At 41.6% G+C, this 22,589-nt stretch overlaps 1 protein-coding gene across 6 annotated transcripts in view; it reads right to left on the bottom strand.

Annotated features, from left to right (window-relative positions):
* Window positions 1-22,503, bottom strand: part of FGGY (FGGY carbohydrate kinase domain containing) — a 383,752-nt gene extending 361,249 nt beyond the window's left edge. For 4 of the 6 annotated variants that reach the window (XM_045204325.2, XM_053921138.1, XM_045204328.2 and 1 more), the window contains exons 1-2: window positions 7,771-7,841; window positions 2,278-2,492 (exon numbers count right to left, since the gene is read on the bottom strand). In XM_045204325.2, the coding sequence (XP_045060260.2) occupies window positions 2,278-2,478 (201 nt within the window). In that variant the 5' untranslated portion in view covers window positions 2,479-2,492; window positions 7,771-7,841. Of the gene's footprint in view, window positions 1-2,277; window positions 2,493-7,770; window positions 7,842-10,656; window positions 10,729-22,412 lie in introns of those variants that run through there. The other 2 variants (XM_024571119.3, XM_045204327.3) reach the window with 2 other exon arrangements.
* Window positions 22,504-22,589: the final 86 nt, after the last annotated feature.

The raw sequence follows: 22,589 nt of genomic DNA, 5'->3' as shown, positions 1-22,589 counted from the left end.
TCTGTTATCATCATCATCGTCATCACCACATCATCATCACCATAGGAAACAAAGTACTTACGCATTTCCAGGCACTGTTATGACATTTTAAATGCATTAACTCATTACGTGCTCACAACAACCCTATGGAGAGAGGTACAATTATCATCCTCATTTGACAGATCAGGAAACTCAGGCAAGACACCTTAAGTAACTTGTCCAAGATGACAAGCCAATAAATGTCGGAACTGGGACGACAACACAGGCAGTCTGGCTCCAGAACCTGTGCTCTATGGTATGCTACCTTTCTAATACAAAAATGTTTCCCTCCCGAAGAAGGGGAGCCGCCCAGCTTTATTCGGGTTTGCTGTAGTGACAGAGCCCCGCTACGGATGATGCCCGTGGCACTCAAGTGGCTGAGGATCTCCAGCAGATGACAAGTTGGCCGCCACTGGGAGATGATTAAAAATCTACCATTAAACCAAGCTGTACTTAGAGCAGACCTTTTTTAAAGTAGCTTTTCATCAGGGAATTATATTTTCTTCTTCACAATTTCCTTAATGGCAAGAAAGGCTATATGTTAGAAGCTAACAAAGGAGACCCAAGGGCAATGAGCAGAAGATTCTCACCAAGGCGGGGCTGAGAGGAGGGAGGAAGGAGGGAAATTAAACAAGCAGAAGAAAAGATGCACCCCTTCTTTTATTCCTATATAATGCTCCAGTGCTACCCCCACCTCCCCACTCTGCCTTCTTCTCTGGGGGGCACTAACAGTAGCTCAGAGCTCATTAAACTTTAAATAGACGGATCAATATGGACAGAATGGTGAATTGTCCGTCTGCAAATTACCAAGCCCTTCATGAATATTTAAGGAACTAAACTACGAGGAGAAGAGAGAACCCAGGACTTCATTTTTCCCTATTAAAAAAAAAAAAGGAGAAAAGAATCTCTGTCGTTTCTGATCACCAGCATATAAAAACTGAAGAGTCAAGTGAAACTAAAAACAAACAAGTCTTGGCTAGCATCACGTCCTTCTCCAAACCAGCACGCTGACTCCAACAGAAGGCCAGTCAAGACGATCATCTTGTGCCTGGCACAATTCAGAGATGCTCTAAGCTTGCCCACCTTCCTTGCTGTCTCAAAACACACCATGTTCTCATGCCACAGTGCCTTTGCACATGCTGTTCCCTCTGAACAAAGGAAGGCTCCCCTCACTTGGCTGGAAGGCAGGGCAGTCCAGTGAATAAGGGTGCAGCGCTGGAATCAGACTGCTTAGGTTTCAGTCCTGCCTCTGCTATTACTGGGTTGGCCAAAAAGTCCATTATGTTTTTTCCATAAAATAAAAGACACATTTTTCATTTTCACCAATAACTTTATTGATTTGGATAGTTTGAGTATATATCAGCTATCTCCCACTACTGGCTTCTAGTGGGTAGAGGCCAGGGGTGCTGCTAAACATCTTCCAGTGCATAAGACAGCCCTACAGCAAAGAACTATTTGGCCAAAATGTCATTAGTACCAAGAAATGTCACAAACCACTTCTGACACATTCGATCAGTCACAGCACCTTCTCCATACGCTGCACAAATCTTTATTTGCATTTCAGTTGCAGTTTTACCTTTCTTAATAAAGCATAACACACTGAAAATGTGTATATTCTATCTTCATTATTAAAATGGCTGCACAAAAATTCACCGATTTTTATGTTTTTTTTTAATGTGCACTGATAATGACAGCTGTCACAATACAATCTAACAAAATTGTTTCAAATGAAGTTAAAGCACTACTAGAGCCATCAGAAAAAAAAAAATTACAACGGACTTTTTGGCCATTCCAATACTGACTACGTGAACTTGATAAGTTACCTAAATTTTCTGTGCCTCTGTTTCTTCCTCAACAAAACGGTGATGGTACTTGTCTAGGGCTATCGTGAAGATTCAACGACATGATACATGTTAACACGTTTTATTCCACATTGGCACCCATGAAGATAGATGTTAGTTATAACTATCAGTGGCTTCTTCCACAGTGGGTCACACATGACCACCCTATGTCTGCACATCCGGCATCCTCTGACCCGTCTACCCTAAGCCCCTCAGAGTGAACCCTTTCCTCAGCTCCAGCCACAGTCACTTCACTCCCACCACCTATCGTGTCGCAGTTTCGCTGTCTACTGGTCTCTGTCACTATTAGACTGGCAGCCCCTGAAGGCCAGCCAACACTGTCCCTGGCACCAGGTGGGCACATGACACACACTCAGCAGGCAGGGGCAAGGAGGCAGCGCCACAAGTGTGGCCTTACCTTGGTGACCACACAGCACGCGGCCCAGATGTCCTCAGAGGACTGCTCATGATGGTTGAACTGAGGCTCCCACTTGTTAATTGGCTGGTCTGCGAAGGCCAGAAGGATGCCCCTCTGGTCCACCAGAGCCGCACGGACGCTGCCTGTCCCGACATCCACACCCACGTAGTAGCGCCCTGGTTCCTGATCTCCGCCAGGCATGGTGTTCCCTTCACCTGCAGTGGTCAAAGGCAAAAACCACATGGAGAACAAGCGGGTCTGCAAAGCCAGGCACAAGACCTCTTGAAAGTGGAAATAAAAGGGGTGCAGCTAACTGGTGACCTTCTATTATTTATTCATCCAACAAAAACAGGCATGAGCTCAGGGGTGGCTGAGGACAGGCATGGCCTCAGACACGAAATTTCCATTCTTGGAAGGGAGTCAGGCATTAAGCATTTATGAACTGTGTAATTATTTAAACAAAGTCGTACTATCAGGTGAAAAGTGCCATAAAGGTAAATAAAGGATTATAGGAGAATTGAGGATCTGGAAGTTATACATATGCACTTATTCTTATTGAATTTGTCAAAACAAGGACAGTGGCCATGATACTGAAAAGGAGCTTCACCTACTCAATCATTCATTCAAATAATTATTTACTGAGCTCCTATTATATGCCAAGCACTGTGAGAAGCACAAATCTTCCCTCTGCTTCTCACTAGGACTCCCTGAGATAAGCATATTTAAATCTCTCTGTTACAGGTGATCAAGGTGAGACTCTAACAGGTACATAACTTTTCTCTTAATGTTAGGCTCACATGCTTAAGAACAGTAGATGCACATTATTATGATAATGCACATTATACTGGGGGGGAAAGGGGTCTCTGAGAAGTTACAGGATTCAGCCAGCATCCGTCAGGCGCAGCCCAGACCCGCTGTTCTGTCTGTGAGCTCCCTGGCAGTACAGGTTTGGAGGAGAGGCAAATACGCTACAGCCCCATAATGAAGAGACTGGGAATTGGGAAGGAGCCTCAAGGGAAGCAGGATCAGGAATTTATTAGAGAATCTGTTTTCCTTACAGACCCCTTGTGAGTTACAAGGAAATCTGACCGGAGAACACTCAGGAATTCCTTGGCCTTCATTGCCATTCTAAGTCCCTTTGGTCAGATCAGCCCACAGGACACAGAAATTTCATAGAGGCTTTCACTTTCCAGATCAGGCTTTCAAAGAATAAAAAGAAGTCCCCAAGACAACCATGCTGGTTAACGCGCTACAACTCCCCAGGTGAGCTTGGGGTGGTCTTAGTGCCGAGAGACCAGTGTCAACAACAGCAGCAGTATTCTGCGCCCTTCCACTTCAGGAAGGTAACGTTTCCTAGGCACAGTCACACCGGGGGACGCTAAAACGAAGTCAGCCAGCAGATGTTCAGCCCTGCTTCCTGGATGTGTATTCCAGACAAAAACAGCTTCATTAAAAGTGACTGCTTCTGACTTCATCACAATGATTTCCCAGCGGAGCCTGCCCCCTCTGGCTAGCTGGCTCACCGGCAGGTGGAGAGGAAAATGGGGCTGCTGGAGTAAGAACATTGGCTACCTTCCTCTGAGCCTCAGAGAACAACTCTCAGGCTCCAGCCTACTGCTTTCTCCTCCTCTCCCTCCCTGACAATCCAAGGGGAGCTCCACAGGACCAGTAGCACCAGTTCTCACACCACACATTCCTTCATTCATTCAACAATGATCACTTTTCTTCAAGTCATTACTCAGGAAATTCAAATGAACAGATGGAAGCAGAGCTGCTCCCTTGGAAGCAAAGACCAGCTGGCCCCACCCTCCACCCTTCTCCCCAGCAGTCCCTCTGCTGGGCCCTTCCCTCAGGACGCAGGAAGACTAAAAACCTTTGGCTTAGGGCTCATATACAGCCTGAGGCCCTCAGCATGACAACTCAGGCCTCCAGCAGCTTCTCTCTGCCTGCTGGCCAGCCATGTCCAATCCTGTCCTGGCCACTCTCACACTCAGCTCCAGCCAACCCCAGGCTCCTCGTAGGTTCCCAAGTACATCCCACTGCTGTGCGACTGCCCCCAACATTTCGGACTTGCTCTCCCTTTCTAATTCCTTCCTCTCTTCTCAGTCTGGTGACCACGGACTCACACTTTAAGATCCAGGTCAACCATTACCTCTTCAGGGAAGACTTACTTGCCTTTCTCTGTCCCTTGGTGCCATGAGGGTACCATGTCCCTACTTTCTGTGAAAACTTGCCATTCAAAATTATAATTTTTTGTTTGTTTCTGTGTCTCTCCCCCTTATTTCCTTGAATCTGAAAAAAGGAACTATTAATTTCTGCATCTCCAGCTCCTAGTACAGTGTCTGGTACACAATCAGTTTCTAAATAATGTTTTCTGAATGAACATCTAAATTAGTGAATCAACAGAAAACAAGGACTAACAGGTTCATGTTTTAATATCGTTTGCATTCCTAAATTGTATTTAAATGCACTGGTGTTTTGTCTTGATTCTGATCTCTGTATGCCTCATTCATCCAATTAAAAAATTTATTGGAGGCTTATAACCACATTTTATTAATTCTATGACACTCATTTTTTCCCCATTTAGCTTCTCCAGAATCAGAGTACATCTGATTATCCATGGCATCATACAATTAATTGGTAGCCTTCTCTTTCTTTCTTAGTGGTATAAGAAATAATGATGCATATTGCAATGAATGACATCTGAGATTTGAAGAAATGCAGACTGTGCCAGGCACACTACTCAGAGCTCAGGACACAAGGACGGACAAGATACAACAGTGCCTCAGTTCAGAGCTTCCTCAGTTTCTTTGTCTTCAAACAGGAGGAAGTTCTGACCAAGCTAGCTGTTCCACCTCCCTACTGATCAGGCACACACATCTTGCTTCCTTGTGCTTCCTTCTCTTAGCTTCCCACTGCCTGCACTGTGAAGGGCTCCAGGGGTGCTGCTCCTTGACACCAATCTTAGCATATCAACAACTCTCTACCCTTAGCTAAAACATTCCAAGACTACTCGAAGCACCTCAGTGGGAAACAAGGAAATAAATAGAAAATAAAGAATTGATATACACATGCTGCCTTACACAGACCTGCTTAGCCAGCATCCAGACTTCTCTCCACTCTTGCCAGCCCCAATGACAAGAGAAATCCCCCCCACCCCCCAGGAGATGGCCCATGTCCTCCTGCCTGGGTTCCTCCCTTTTGACTGTCTTCCTCTTCAGGGAGCACATCTTACCACCCACCATCCAGACAAGCCTGCATGATTTCCAGTAAAATCCAAACAGGCAGATTTCCACTCTGCAGCTGATCCAAGGCTCACCCCAGTTCTGGGGTTTGGATCTATCTCTTTGCTAAGCAGGAAAGAGCCCACCCTTCGGAAGAGCTCCCACCTCGCATGGAGAGCAGAGCTTCACTATTAAACAGTTAACTCCACTACTGCGGGGATCACCGCTGCATCCCTAGCGTCAGGCCAGTGCCTGGTACAAAGCAGGAAATGGACAAGTCAGACTCAGTGGTACCTTTAACACCTATTCGTAGGGGGGAAAATCAAAGGTACCATGCCTACTGTGGATCTGACGCACCACTAGGCAGCTTGCTTGGATCACCACTAAATTTTGACATTAACCCTCGAAGATAACCTGATGAGGAAAGTGAGTCCTAGACTGGGAAGGTAAATTACTGCAGTATATCATATAACTAGTAAGTAGTAAGAGCTGAGAGAGACCCAATTTCCTCTGGCTCCATAGTCCCTAACAGTTTTCTCAGGAGTGTACCCTGCCTGATACCTCTCCATGTATTGAATGTCTACTGGCCAAGGACCCTGATGGGTGACCCTTTGTCTGAGACAGACCGACTGAGAACTCAGACTGTCCACCTTCGGAGATGGACCCTTTCCCAATACCACACCGCCTCTCTCCGGCAAACCACCCATCTCTAGACCCTATTACCAAGGCATTGGTCAGGAAAAGTCAAACCCAGAGGAACACGGGCGTCATACCTTCCCAGCATGCCTCGCATACACCTCCCAGTTCATGTTTTTCTAAGAAATAGATCCTAATTAAATATTTCAGGTTCACCACGTTTTCCATTATTATAGTTTTAAGTGATCTCTTTTGATTGTTTCCAGACCCTGACCCTGAAAGCGGGGAAGCAGAAAAGTTCAAGCCCTTGGGCAGGTTCCCTGAAATTCAACTCCATGAGTCACAAAAACTCCGCCAGAGGGTTTCCTTGCCCCCCCCCCTCTGTGCTCTTTGTTCCTGGGTCATAAGTACTGTCTGCTGCACCCTGGGCTCCAAACTGTATTGCAGTACTTCTCAGGCTCAAAAAATAAAGTCACTGCAGGATGGAAAACATTCCCTTTCCTAATTTGTTTTTTTTAAATAGGATTAGGATCCCGCTGTGTGTCTGGCACTTTCAATGTGTTAACCTCTTCTGATTAAAACCCAATGAAGTTGGTAAATCTATCCCCACTTTATACCTCAGTGGGATGGGGACACTTGCCACAAGTCACACAAACAATAAACAACAGCACCCATATTTGAACCCCAACCACTTACAGCAAGTCTTAGGGCTCTTTCCACGATGCCAACCTAAAACTAAAAGCTGAATCCTTGGGTCACTTCTTCAATGACAGTATCAACAACAAATGCAGCAACAACTGGCATTTATTAAGCTCTGTTCTGCAAGTCACCCACATGATCTCATTTAATTCTTCTAACAACCATATGAGGTAAGCAGCATGAGCCCATTTTCCAGTAAAGGAGACTGAGGTTCTCAGCGATAAGACTGTTGAAGGTCAAAGAGCACAGAAGAAGGGGGCTGAGATTTGAAACTGAGTGGTGAGGCTTTCTAAAGCATGACTTAGGAATGGTTCCATCTCATTCTTTTTAGGCAAAGATGAATACTGTAAAAAGGAAAACTGATAGGGACCTGGGGAGGTGGTCAGGCAGAGAGAAAATGGGACATGGACAGGGGATGCCGGGAGAAAGAAAAACACTGCAGAGAAACCCAAGCTGGGCCGCACGCAAGTCTTGAGCCATCCCTGACTTCTCAGCCCACAAGATGCTTAAAGGGCAGAAAAGCCTCCTGTTTAAGTCCCCAGCATGGACTGGACTGATTTTTAGCCCTTATTCATCATCAAAAGATGGCCCTTATGATAAATAATTATATGGTTCATTAAATAAGAGCCTGTATAAATATTATTAGAAATGTGTCACAGGAAACCACAGACTTCACGGCTGATTCTTCCACAAACGTGCAAGCTGCTCAAATGCAGAGTGAAACAAGGAAGGAGGGAGCTGGACAACGGAGTCTGTTCTTTACAAAACCGTCGCAGCAATTCTAAGAAGGGGGTCAATGCTACAAACGCTGTGTTGAAAACCAGTCATTGAGGGGCTGTTCTCTTATTTTTTTCCTCCTTCTTTCCCCCTAAATAACTTAATAGTAATAATATTGTTTCCAAAGACTACAAACCTCTGGAGATGATGAGCTTACCTTCAGTCCTATTCCCTACAGAGCCACTCCTCCGGGATAAATTTGGTGGCTGTGTCCACAGACACAGTGTCCCAGGGATCGGGGAGGGAGCTCAATATCCTCTTTCAACTTTGATCTTTGGACTTTTCTGGGAGCTCATGTACATGAGTCCTTCACAACTTAACTTAGTTATATTAAAATCAGGGTTGGTGAGTTTGGGAAGAAAAAGATAAGCAATATGTATGTTTGTACTCTTCGGTCTTCTTAACACAAAGAACTAAATACCACTTTAAACAAATCTCACGTGCTCTGAGATGGTGAGAAAACTCACAATGGAAAGAAAGGGTCATTTGGCTCTCTTATGGGCTTTATCAACAATACACATGGGAGAAAAGGACAGCTTGCTGACAGGTGCTTTTCCTCTTAAAGTGAAAGGCTATCATGTCATAGTATTCCCAAAGGTTAACTGAGAGTATAGAACTGAAATCCCTAGCGCAGTGCCTGCCTGATGTACGGTGCATGCTCATAAACCAATCTATTCTGACTACTACTATGTGCCAACCTTCCCTTCCAACACCAAATCACTTCCAGACACCTGAAATCTTTTCACACGCATTCTCCAAACATAACTGTTCTCACCATAGCTAACAGTTCAAATGCCAGCAAACAAAGCAAATATTAAGTGCTTTTTCTGTGCCAGGACACTAGGAAGAGGAAGTTAAAAAATATATACTCTCTGATTTTAAAGAACTGATGATCATTTAATGTAAGAATTTGGTTTTTGAAAATCGAATGGTGATGCTGTGAGTTATTCTTAGTTTATGTATTACAAGCGAAACCTAGTGCACCTAGTAAAACTGCAGTGGTGGCTTCAGGTTACAGTCAGGACTCTCGCCATACTCTTGGGGCCAAGAATCCTTTTCCAAGTCCACTTTTCTCCACAGGTGCAGACACGTGCGTTGGTAAAGGATGTGCCGATGTACTGTTTCCATCACCCAACCATGCAATCAGAAACTCAGTATTTTTCAGGATGTTGAAATGTTCACGCTCTCACTAAGCCCATTTTTAAACAAAAACACAAGACAATTGAAAGAGGCATATGAAATCAGACAATAGAAAGGTTGGCTCTCCTTTTGACTTCAAAGTTGGATTCCAAAAGGCAAAGAAGTCAGCACTCACCAAATCCCCATAGCTGCCTCACAGTGTGACAGCCACGAGGATCAAAAGAGAGCCAGTCCGGGATGGTGGCCAAACACCGTCACCCTCCAAGAGCCACAAGGCGACAGACACCACAGCAGCCGACACCAAGAAAATACAAAATCCCACCATGCTACAGCCAAGTGCGCAGTACAGGTCCTAAAGAAATCATGGCTGGAAAATCTGACTTCTCAAATAACAACCCCAAAGTCCAACAGCAAACACCACCTGAAAGCAAAGTAAACTCTGAATCTCCCGTCCTCTTCTAGAAAATCCTGCTTACTCTCTCCTCGTCTTTTCAACCCCTATGGTACCCCCCACCAAAAAACAAAAATAAAACCCTCCTTACTCATTATACTGCGTTCCAAGCCCTTTATGATGCCATACCTAGGGACCCTCCTTGCAGAGAAAGGGAGAAAGGAGGCCACATTTACAAAGTATGTGCTGCGTGCTGTTTCTCCCAAGGACAGGTGAGGACACTGAAATTCTGAGAGGACTGATACCCAACTGACGTCACAAAGCCCGAAGGGGAAGGAGGCCATATTCAAACTCAGGTCTGTCTGAGTCAGAGCAGGACTCTCACTGCTCCCCCTCAAATGACTTGGATCCTCATGCTAACCGAGCTGCCTTCCTCCTGGACGCACTGCCAACACCCTTCCCAGTGTTTATCCTGTGAAACCTTCGCAGTCACTCGGTCACTGCGAATGCCCCCTCTGTGCTCTGATTAATAAAGACTACCTTATGTCACTACGAATGCTTCCGGGAGAAACACTGGTATTAACTGCGAATATTCTGCCCCCTGCTTCACTGTCCCTACAGATAAGCACAGTGTAGTGTAACGTAGTAATAGGGGAATTTCTGGGTTGTGAGGGAGGGGAAGATTATTAATGTATAAAATATCAAATACCTTTATAAATAAAAGGCCTCTAAGGACTCTGTCTGTGGAGAGTTCGAAAAGCAGTATCAGCAAGCCTCTCTTCTGTGTAAAGCACCGCACTCCTCCCCTAAGACAAACTCCCTCCTTGACTGGGGGCCCCTCCCATGGGCACAGGTGTGAAGGCCAGAGAGAAGATGGAGAGCGAGCCCAAGACCCCCTTGTCTGAGTCAGTCTATCTCTTACCAACCCTGAGTTCACTAAAAGCCGAAGTTGGAACGTGATGATTGTACTCTCATGCCAGGACCCTGGAAGCAGAAAAATGGCCAAACAGGCACAAAGAGAGCGAGGGCTGCTGGCCTGATTCTAAACGCGGAGGTATTATATTTCAACCCCTATATGCCAATTACAAAGCTAAGCCCGTAACGGGGGAAATTATAAGCAAACAGTGATTTAGTATTACACGGACTCTTCTTTTAGAAATATGAATCCCTGACCCCTCTTTGAATTTTGAATAATGTAAATAGACAGCGTGGGACAGTTGTGAGTACAGGACAGTTTATTCTTGTATTATTATTTATTAATCATTGTATTATTTTCCATATGAACTGTAAACCTACTTTTGCCTCCCCCCTGTATATGTCTTTTCTTCCCCTCTTGTAATTTTCTTCTCCAAGGGGCTGCTGTTGATTTGCTGATAGAGTTAACTATGAAATGATTTTCTACAGAACTAACCAGACTTTCAAAGCAATGCCGTTATCATTAGCACATTGGCCGAAATCCACAGCTTTTCCCAGAAAGCCACTCAAATTAGAAGAACAGAAAAAGCCACCGACCTTAATGACTGCTCTCAGGAAGGGCTCAGGGGCAGTATTAAGAAGAGCAACAAAATCCATTCCCCACACAGTCCTGCGAAACTCCTTCCTCAAAGGCAAGGCCCGCCAGAGGCTGGCTGAGGTTTTGGCCTATCTTGTGTTTACCTGTTTACGAAGCATGGCCGAACGGCATTAAGGCCCAAGGTGAAAGGCCTAAAGAATGAGTTATTTGAAAATTAAACATTAGACTTGGAGAACTGGACAGTCCGCCATGCCACAAACATTCTCTGTCAAAATTACCAAGTGCTACAGTTTAAGCTTAACCACCACCAATGCTGCGTCTGCCCAAAATGAAGCCCACACTCTTCATTTGGCCCATAAGGACCTCAAAGCTCTGGCGCTGCCTGCATCTCCAGCCCTCCCTCCCTGATCGAAACCCCCTGATGTTGCAACTCTACAAAACTATTAGCAACCCCTCAAATAAAGGTTTGGCACCTTTATTCATACCGTTCCCTATGATGCAAAGAATAAAAACCTGCAGTTCACAGAAAAAGAAATGTGGTAAATACAGATGAACCTTTCCCCTCACAAACAATGTAGGAAATACAAATCAAAACAATACTAAGATACAATTTTATAAGAAATTGGCAAAAATTAAAATTGTTGATAGTGCTTTTGGCAAGAGTGTGGGGAAATAGTTTCATACACTTTTAGTGGGCAGTAGTTGGCTGAATCTTCTTTAGAACAAATTTATCAATATTTGTCCATTTTCAAAATCTACACTTTTACTTAACAGCTTAACTTCTAAGAATGTATGGACTGTCTCATCTAAGAAATATATCCAAAGAAAATCCATTACAGCATTTTTTATAAAGTCAAGAGCACACTCATAAAACCCTGGAAATAATTTAAATGTTTATTAATAGGGGACACACACAGCTATTACAAACCATAAGAAGGAGCTAAAGAAAAATGCTATTATATTAGGTAAAAGCAAGCTCTTAGACACCATATATATTGTTTTTAAGAGAGGACAGAGTGTCAGTGGTTCTCATAGTGTGGTCTCAGGAAGAACAGCATCAGGACCACAATGGAACTAACGTGTCAGGAACACAAATTCTCAGGCTCCTGCTCAGATCTGTTGATTCAGAAACTCTGGGAGTGAAGCTCGGGGTCCCTTAAGAAGCACTCCAGCAGGTCCTGAAAAATGAGAAAGTTTGAGAACCACTGCACCACATAAAGACCCAACATACCAGATTTCAGGAAGAACACACAAACACCTGCCCAGAAAAGGAATGTCATGGGAGCAGGGAAGGCGATTTTTAACTTTCCCGTGCTGTTTGAATTTTCACAATGAGCAGCTCTTACTGTAATCACAAAGCTCTTGCTTGTAATGAGTTAGACTCTGCTTTGTATGGCTCCACCCTCTCTCTACTCCTCATTTTTGTACCATGGGATCATCCAAACCATCTAATCCCTTTTAGGTGAGCTGCCCCTTTAAATGTTTGAGGATGACTCTCAGAACCTCCTACTGAGTCTTTTCTCCTCTCTGCTGTATATTTGCAGTTCCTAAAACTGTTGTTCCTCCATGTCACTGCTTTTTCTAAAATAACAAGATAGGAAGGGGGATAAGGGGCACTTGCCATATTTAACAAGAAGGATCTGGAGACACCCATGTTCTCACATGATACTGTGTGGAGATGCGGCAAGTTGGGCTAACGGCACAGGTAAGCACACAGAAGGCCTTCTCTCCTCTCCTGAAGGCCCTCTGGATACATGTGGTGGGGCAAACCAGTGGCCCACCCAGCCCAATATCTAATCTATACACTAACATCAGAATAATCTGTTCAGAAGAAAAGGCAAAGGGAACTAGGGTGTCTTCACAAACTGTCCTTGATGGGGAACTTTGTGGTAGGCCCCCTCCAATACCTTACTCTTCCCTTAATAGATCATTAGAAATTTAGTATTACCTGTATTTCACAATATATATTTTCACGTGAATCCAAATGTTTCCTAAATGGACTCCTATTTTGAGCCACCCCTCATCTTGGATCGATAAATTTCTCACGAGCATTTACTCTGTGCCAGGAGGCATGGTAGTAGAGACTTGATAGACGGCCTCGCTAATCCCCCCAACAACCACGGAGGGTCCACCACCTACAGCTGTGGTGAGGTCTGTGCAGGCAGGTCACTTGCCCGACCTCCGAGAGCCAATGAAAAGCAGTGGAACTGCAATCCTCTGCTCCTTCCACTACGTCGTCACACGCTGACCATTAAACATCTTAATGGCCTCATTTAGCCACATAATTCTACGATCAAAAAATCTGGTAAACTACACTGGACTTACTCTGCCTAAATCATTCTTGACTTTGCAGGCTTTGTCTTCTTCTCAACTTTCATTCCCCATATCCAGCCAGTTACTGAGTCCTTTCTTAACCTCTCTACCCCATGGCCAGTTTAGCAGAATCCCCGCTCCTCTGCTCTCAGCCAGGTCTGCAACAGATTTCATTGTTGCTCAGCCCAAATCCAGACGGCCAAGGGACTGGTAATACATTTAGGCTGAATGATTTCTGCCCGATTTCCGCACTCTCCCTAAACGTACCCCACACATAAATCATTGTATATGTACCTCCCACATGAACTCTGCTTCATTTGTCATCCCGATGATAAAAATGTTCTAAACAATGTAAGATGATAAAGAGGGGGTTACGGGAGCCTCCAGGGGAAAACATGCCTAGTCTGAGAAGGAAATCTCATCATGTCTCCCTCGCATGTCAAATCTTCTTTTCCCGAAACGTATTATTATTCCTTCTCTTCTAGCTCAGTGATTGGCACCACCAGCCACACTGATACCATAGCCAGAAAGTTACAGGTCATCACTGACTCCCCGCGCAGGTTATTCTCCGTTGCCCCGTCCTCTACCACATATCCATTCTCAATCCTTCTCTGATGCTCTGTGTCCTGTGGACAAACGTCTGGGTCTCCAAGGCTCTCTAATCCTGTCTTCTAATTGCGTTTGGCCAATGGCAAGCATTAGCAGAAGCCTCAAAGGAGGAAAGAGAGTAAGGTCAGGACTTGCTTCCTGTGGAGTGGCCTCGAATTTGCTGTACCTCTTGAACTAAGGTTAACAGATCTTCTCAAGGCAGCCTTCTTCACCTGATTTCTCTTTTCTGGTCAGTAACCATTCCTCCCCTTGCCCCACTAAATACAGTAACATCACAAACCTGCTGTTACTGGCCACAGCGATTCAGGCTGTCCCCATCTTTCTAAACAGCTTCTTTATTGATAATTATTCTAATATGAGGGTATCTTATGTTTCCTTCTGATAAACTTCCTTCACTGTGTCCTTTCCAGGCCTCAAGTGGCAAAAAAGGTCCCATTATTACTGGTGTCCAGTTACCTCAAAATCCCTTCCTCACATCTTCAAGTAGTCCTTTCTTACATTTTCTTTAAAAACTCCAGCTGAAGACTTCCACTTTAAGCCAAGATGTAGTAACAGGAACCATATTTACTCCCAAACCCCACCACCACCTAAAACAACTTTAAAAACAAACCCAAAATAGCAAACAAAGGTTCTTAGGACATTGGGAAATCAGACAACAAAGCACAGTGATCCCAGAGAGATTGGGGGTTGGGGTGGAGAGGTATTCTGAAACTGCTGTGCGAGCTTAATGCCTGGGACCCAAGCCAAGACCCACAGTATCCCTGGGTCAAGGACACAGAGCTAGCAATCTGTGGAGAACAAGGAGGCTGCATTACTTGAGGCAGAGCACAACAAAGGAGCAAGGTGTACAACGGGAGAATACCCGAGATCTGTGAAGGGTACTCCTCAAGTATCACACAGAGTGCCAATCACTGTATGCATGTGAGGAAACTATCTGAGCCAGAAATACCCCAAAGTACATTTGAACAATCAGTGGACTTCACCAAGGACTATGAATAGTGCCTGTTTACAAGAACCAGACTGCAAAACCTCATAATTCCCAGGGCACTGGGTAAAGTATGCAAGGATTTTTTTTTTTTTTACCTCAGTAGTGAAAAAGAATTAACTCTGGTCCCACCTAACAAAGTTTCAAACAAGAATCAAAAGGATCAAATTGTTTCTAAATAACTTATACTCAAGTATACTTACAGAAATATAAAATACCTAGTACCAAACAAGGTAAAATACACAATGTCTGGTCTTTGATCAAAAATCACCAGGCATGCAAAGCAAGAAAAAAACGAGAAAAATCAATGGACACTGGCCTAGGACTGACACATGTGTTAGAGTTAATAGCCATTGCTATTAAAAACAGCTATCACAACTGGATTTCATATAGTCAAAAAGCTAGAGGAAAGAATGAACTAAGTTCAGGCAGAAAATATTTTAAAAGACTCAAGTCAAAATTCTAGAAATGAAAACTAGAATATCTGATATGAAAAAGTGACTATGGGATTAGACAACAGAAAAGAAAAGATGAGTGACATCCAGGACATAGTAATAGAAGCTATCCAAAATATAAGGAAGAGAAAAAAAGACTTAAAAAAATAAACAGAGCATCAGTGAGCTATGGAAAAACTTCAGTGGCCTAATACGTATGAAACGGGAATCTCTAAAGGAGAAAAAGAAGGTGTCAGGAGAAATATTTGAAGACATAATGGGCACAAATTTCCCAGATGGTGAAACTATAAACCCACAGATTCACGAGTATCTAGGAATACAAAGAAAACTAAGCTAACCCAAGAAATGTCATCATCAAATTGTTCAAAAGCAATAATAAACAGAAAATCTTAAAAGTACCCGGGGGAGGTAGAGGGGGAGGGACATTATTCACAAAAGAAAAAAATGAAAATAATGCAAGCTAGGAGACAGCGGAGAAAGGTCTTTGCACTACTGAGAGAAAGAACTTTGTATCTAGAATTATTTACCACGTGGAAAAAACACATCTTTCAAAGTTGAAGCTAAAATAAAGATTTTTTCCAGGCAAAAGATTAAACAGTTCATCAGGAGCAGAACTGCACTATAAGAGGAAGAGAGGAAAATATCACATGGAAACCTGGGTCTATAAAATGTAATGAAGAGTGCAAGGGTAACATTGTGAGCACATAAAAGAATTTTTTAAAATTATCTGACTGTCTTAAAAAGATAATTGACTGCTAAAAACTAAAATAAGCATGTATTACAGGGTTTAAACATAAGTAGAAATAAAATGGATAACATACAGCAGCAGAAGCACAAAGGCTAGAGATAAGAATTACAAATCTGTTGTTGTATGGTTCTTAAATGAAACCTATGTGAAGTGGTATAATTCCACTCAAGCGTAGACTCTGATAAATTAAAGATGTATATACTATAAACCACAAAGCAACCACTAAAATAATACCAGAAATTAGTTATACGTAATTAACCAACACAAAAGAAAAAGTGAAATTATCAAAAAATTAATCCAAAAGAAGGCAGAAAAAGGGAAAGAGACCAAAGAACAGATGGGGCAAAAAGGAGGGGGGTGGGGGAAGGAAGGCAAGATGGTATCTTTGACCAAATCATATAAATAATTACATTAACTATCATCTGAACACCCCAAAGAAAAGGCAGGAATTGTCAGGCCTTGCCTTGTTATCCAGTCTAACTATATGCTGCCTATAAGAAACCCACTTTAAATATAGACTAAAAAGTAAAAGGAGGAAAGAGATATAACATAAAACAGCAATCAAAAGAAAGCTATATTATTATCATACTAAGTACATTTTAGAGCACAAATATGACCAGGAAAAATGACTAAGTAGATTTCAGAGCAAATAATATTATCAGACATTATGAAATAATAAAGGGGATGGTGATTCACCAAGAAAACCTAACAATCCTAAATATTAAAATGCACCTAATAACAGTATATCAGAATACATAAAACAAAATCTGATAGAACTTCAAGGAGAAATGCATACAGCCACAATTATCATGAGAGATTTCAATACCCCTCTCAATTATTGATAGAATAAGTAGCAGTCAATAAAGTTGACCTTATAGGCATGTACTTATAAAAAGCACTCTAACTAATAAGAGAAGAAAACACATTCTTTTCAAGTGCACTTGGAACATTTATTGAGACAGACCACATTCTGGGCCATAAAACAGTCTCAAAAAGTTAAAAGGGTTCAAGTCATACGAAGTATGTTCTGTGACCATGTGGAATTAAATTATAAATCAATAACAGCAAGATATATGGAAAGTCGTCAAATATTTGGAAACTGAATAACCAACTTCTATATAACCCATGGATCAAAAATAAAAAAAAAAACTAAAAAGATTTTTATTAAATAAAAAATAGCAAAGTGGTAGGATTACGCTGAAGCAGTACTTAGAAGTTTATGATATTAAATGCATATATTAGGAGAGAAGTTTCAAACACATGGCATCATCATCCACCATAAGAAATTAGAAAGAGTAAAAGAAACCAAAGGAGGTGGAAGAAAGGAAGTAATAAATTTCAGAGTAGAAACCAATAAATTAAAAAGCAAAAACAATAGAGAAAATAAATGAAACCAAAAGCTGGCTCTTTGAGAAGATCAAAAAAATTGATACATGCCTGGCCAGAAGTATCAGGAAAATAAAGAAAAAAATCATAACCAAGATTAGAAATGAGAGAGATGAAATCAAAACAGATTCTACAGATATTAAAATGATAATAGGGGAATACTTTGAGCAACTTAGATGATATGTACAAATATCTTCACATACACAAACTATCAAACCTCATTCAAAAAGAAACATAATCTGAATAGTCCTATATCATTAAAACAATTGACTTTCTCCTCCCCCAGAACAAAGCTATTCCGGGCTCAGATGGCTTCACTGGTAAATTCTACAAAACATATAAAGAAGAAATAAATTAATTCTACACAAATGTTTCCAAAAAATTGAAAAGAAGGAAATGCCTCCCAACTCCTTCTATGAGACCAGAATTACCTTGATAATCAAAACTTAAGAAGACAATACAAGGAAAACTATAAATCAATATCTATTATTAACAGAGATGCAAAAATTCTTAAAATTTTACCAAATAGAATCCAACAAAATATAAAAAGGATAATAGATCCTGACCTAATGGGATTTATCCCAGGAATACACTTCTAGTTTAATATGCAAAAAAAAAAAAAAAAAAAAAATCGATGACGGTATTGGGTTGGCCAAAAAGTTTGTTTACTTTTTTTAGTATGATGGCTCTAGTAGTGCTTAATGGTCTCTAACTTCATTAGAAACAATTTTGTTAGATTGTATTGTGACAGCTGTCATATCAGTGCACATTTTTAAAAAACCATAAAAATTAGTGAATTTTTGTGCAGCCATTTTAATACTGAAGATGGAAGAAAATGCATTTTGGCATACTATGCTTTATCATTTCAAGAAAGGTAAAAACACAACTGTAATGCAAAAAAAAAAAATTTGTGCAGTGTATGGAGAAGGTGCTGTGACTGATCAAACATGTCAAAAGGTATTTGCAGAGTTTCTTGGTACCACTGACATTTTGGCTGAATAATTCTTTGCTGGGGATTGTCTCATACATGGAAGATGTTTAGCAGCACCCCTGGCCTCTACCCACTAGAAGCCAATAGCAGGAGATAGCTAACATACTCAAAATACCAAAATCAATAAAGTTATTGGTGAAAATAAAACATGTGTCTTTTATTTTGCAGAAAAAACTAAATGGACTTTTTGGCCAGCCCAATAATTCATCATATTAAGAATTTAAAAAATGATCTCAATAGTTATAGAAAAAAAACTGAAAAACTGACAAAAGACAACATCCACTGTTCATTTAAAAACAAATACCCAAAAAGCAATACCTCTCAAGAAAGTAGGGATAGAATGCAACTTCCTAAATCTGACAAAGGTTTTCTACAAAGAATAAACAACCTACATCAAACATCATAGTTAATAATTTAAAAAAATGCTTCTAACCAGTGCACTATAGCAAGAAAAGGAAATAAAAGGCATCTTCACTGATAGCAAGAAGTAAAACTGTCCTTATTTACAGAGAACATGATTATCTACAGAGAAAATATGATACCATCTCCGAAAAAGCTAAGAGAACTAATAAGTAGATTAGCAAGATGGTAGGATATGTGATCAACACACATCTAGCCACAAACAACTGAAAAGTGAAATTTTAAAAGGCAATATCGTTTACACGAAAAAATATATAAAATACCTACAGGTAATCTGACAAAGACGTGCAAGACCTATCTACTGAAAGCTACCGAACATAGCTGATGTTAAGGAAGACCTAAATAAATCAAGAGATACACTGTGTCCATGTCAGAAGGGTCAATATTTAACATGTCGATTTCCCCTCCAAATTCATGTATAGATTTCATAAAAGTCCAATTAAAATGTAAGCAGACCTTTATTTTGAAATTGACAAAATGACTGTAAAGTTAATGTGGAAATCTAATAGACCTACCGTAACCAAAACAACTTTAGAAATAAAGCAAGGTCACACCAGCCTGTGAAGCAAAAGTAAAAATAAAACAAGGCTGAAGGACTTATATTACTTGACTTTAGTATTTATTATAAAACCATACTCATCAAGGCTTTCTGGTATTGGCATTAAAATAGACAAAAAGGTTCACAGAAGTGAATAAAACAACCAGAAACAGGCCCACATATATACATGGTAAATCTATTTTGATCAAAGGTGCAAAGGCAGTTTAATGGGGGAAGGATAGGCTTTTCAGCAAATGATGCTGCAACAACTGATACGCTAAATAAATAAGTAAGTAAATAAGCAAGCTGTTCCACATCTGGTGCTACAGATTAACTTAACTTAAAATGCACCATGGATTTAACGTAAAACCGAAAAACAATAAAGCTTGAAAAAATAGGAGAAAATATTTGAGACCTCAGGCTAGGCATGATTTCTTAGATACAACACCAAAACCATCATCCATAAAAGAATAAACTGATAAAATAGATATCATCAAAATTACAAATTGATAAACTAGACCTCATCAGAATTAACAACTCTGCTTTTCAAAAGACAGTTAAGAAAATGAAGACTCCGATGTGACAGAGGACTTATAATGAGAATATATAAGAAGCTTGAAATTATTAGTCATTAGGGAAATACACATTAAAACCACGCGACAGAATTCCACATTAGAATGGCTAAAATTAAAAAGTGAGGACACAGAGTGTTGGAGCGACTGGGAGTTTCACACATGGCTGAGGAGAATGTAAACTGGCACAAGCACTTTGAAATACAGGTGACTGTTTCTTCAAAAGTTAAACATACACCTCACACATGAACTAGCTATTCCACTTCCAGGTATTTAACCAAGAGAGATGAAAGCATATGTCCGTGTCCACAGTCATAGCAGCTTTACTTGTCATAGCCAAAAAGCAGCAAATAATCCAAATATCTCCCAACAGGTAAATGGATAAACGAAGTAGAATATAATAACACAACGAAATACTCAGTAAAAAAAGGAATGAACCATGTATGTACATGTAACATGGATGAATCTCAAGATAATTAAGTAAAGCCACTACACAAGATACACATTATATGACCCCCCAGATAAAATCCTAAAAATGTTAATCTATGGTGACAGAAAGTAGATCACTGGGTGCTTGGGGGGAGGGGTCGTATTAGAGAGGGAGGGCTTACCAAGGGGCACAAGAAATCTTTGGGGGTATTAGAAATATTCATCTTGACTATGATGATGATTTCATGGGTATACACTTACATCAAAATTTCTCAAGTTAGACACTTCAAATGCATAGTTTATTGCATGTCAATAAAGCTGTTCAAAAATAGCCCAGTTAAGAATGCCTTCTTCCCCCCATGGTATCGTGACTGCCACATTCTTTCTTCATCCCCTACAGTCAATCAGTGGTTAATTCCTAATCATCCTGTTCTCCCAATCTGTATTTCATAACTATTATCCTAACCATTTCTCACCTGTATTATAATAGCCTCTCTCCAGCCTTCACCCTGCAGCCAGAATTAACTTTCTGAAACAGGAGAGATACATTTCAAATTCTCTTAACCTGACTCACCCACCCAGCCTCCTTTCTGGTGACTGCCACCTCACCCTTTCCTGATGAGCTATACTAATCAATGTGCATATAGTTTTGCACATGCTCTTCCCAAATCAAATAAACCCAAATCCTTGTCCCTTTGTCTTTCTCCAGCCCACTCATACCAAAGCCTTCATAACTCAGTTTGGTTATTATCTCCTCTGGGAAGTTTTCCCCAAAGCCCCACATTGGGCCATTTGCCCTTCTCTCACCCCCTGGGCATCTTCTGCATATCTTGCCACAACACTAACGTCACTATCATATAATCTCCCTCATCAGACTAGATAGAAGCAGATTAGGTGAAAGCTTTCAAGCAAAGACTAAGTCTTGTTGTCTTTACTTTCCCAGAGCCTACACATGCCAGGCTCACACATGCCACAAGATTAGTGAACAAATGAATGAACTGAAGCACTGGCTTAGATGGCCTTCCCTTACACCACCTGGGTTGATTCCATATCCCACTTTATAAAAAGATGGGCAGGTGAGGGGTTGAACGATCTCTATAGTACATTCTGAGAAAATAATCATATCAAATCCCGTGGGGAGCGGGGTGGTTCCCCCACTCTGGCTGGGAGTTTAAGGGCAGGATTCATGACCTCAAATTGTTTTCAAAACCAGCTTGTAATTGACTGTGATTTGAACTAAGTGAAAGGTTAGGGGAAAGCAACCAGATTCTAGGAAAAGACAAGGCCCACAGCAAAGATTAACACTGCCTGTAAGAAAGCCCAGTCTCCTCCCAGCAAACTTAATTTAATCTAAAAAGACACAGATCACGCTTCGGGTTATTCCCTTCTCCCAATTCACATGTTTTGACATCCAAATCCAGCCACGGAGGCTTCCAAACTTTCTACCACTCAAATCAATTTCTAGGCCCTTCTCACCCTCTCTGGTCTATTTCCTCCAATCATCCTTAAATAGCAGTCCTCTGGGCTCCCACTAGGAGGAGGTTCTCCTCAGCTGGTCCCCTCCCAGAGCCAAGCAGAGAACCTCATTAACAAGAGATTTCCAGAAGACTTGGAGGCAAGTGATAAGGTTAGAAAACCCAGGTGGCAACTTCAAAAGTAAAAAAATCAGGATATACACATGGTGGCTTACGGGAATGTAAGGAAAAGTAAGCAAAACAATCATCTAAATAACAGCCACATACTAAGAGATTTGCAATTCAAAAGCATAATTGCATCCTCCCTCCTGACTCCCATTTTAAAAATTAACCAGATGATGATGGCTCTTCCATTTCTTGGTTAATGACTGATCCTTTAATTTAGGGACAAAATTAGTTAAAACATAAGTGCTTTAGTGAAAAATAGCCAATGATTAAGGAAATTCATCGTTTTGCATCTTGTTGATCCCTTAAAAGAAGGGAAATTAATAAAAATGGGAAAATTCCCCCGAGGGCTTTCCTACCCAGGATAACTGTAACCAAACAGCATTATACCATCTAAACTAAACTGCACCTCAAACATTACAAGCTGCTGAACGCGTTTATAGTTACAAGCAGTACAGGCCTTAAAGTACCTAATGTAGCCGGATTTGAATTCAAAGGCTCAAAAATGCCTGGGAAAATGTCCTAAAATGCGGGAAGGTGGAGGAGAGGGGGAGTGAACAGGGTTAACTGGACAGTGATAGCGGAGGACCTCGGATTCCAGACATCTAATAAGCAGCCTTGGGGATGCAGTAAAGACCAACCCTCCAGTAGGGTGGCCGGATGCCTCACCCAGGAGAGGACACTGGGGACTCGACAACGCCTCGGGAACCAAGGCCCGGCTGGAATGAGACTTAATCAGCCAGGAACAGGAAGAGGAGGCGGTGCCGGCAGAAAAGGGGAGGCAGGCTTCGGCTGGGTGCGCTCTCCGATTGGCTAACGTGCGCGCCGTGCATCTGCGAAAGCCCC

The sequence above is a fragment of the Desmodus rotundus genome, chromosome 3 (genome assembly GCF_022682495.2).
Source record: "Desmodus rotundus isolate HL8 chromosome 3, HLdesRot8A.1, whole genome shotgun sequence".
Classification (NCBI taxonomy): Eukaryota; Metazoa; Chordata; class Mammalia; order Chiroptera; family Phyllostomidae; genus Desmodus; species Desmodus rotundus.
This window is presented reverse-complemented; position numbering and strand designations above follow the sequence as displayed.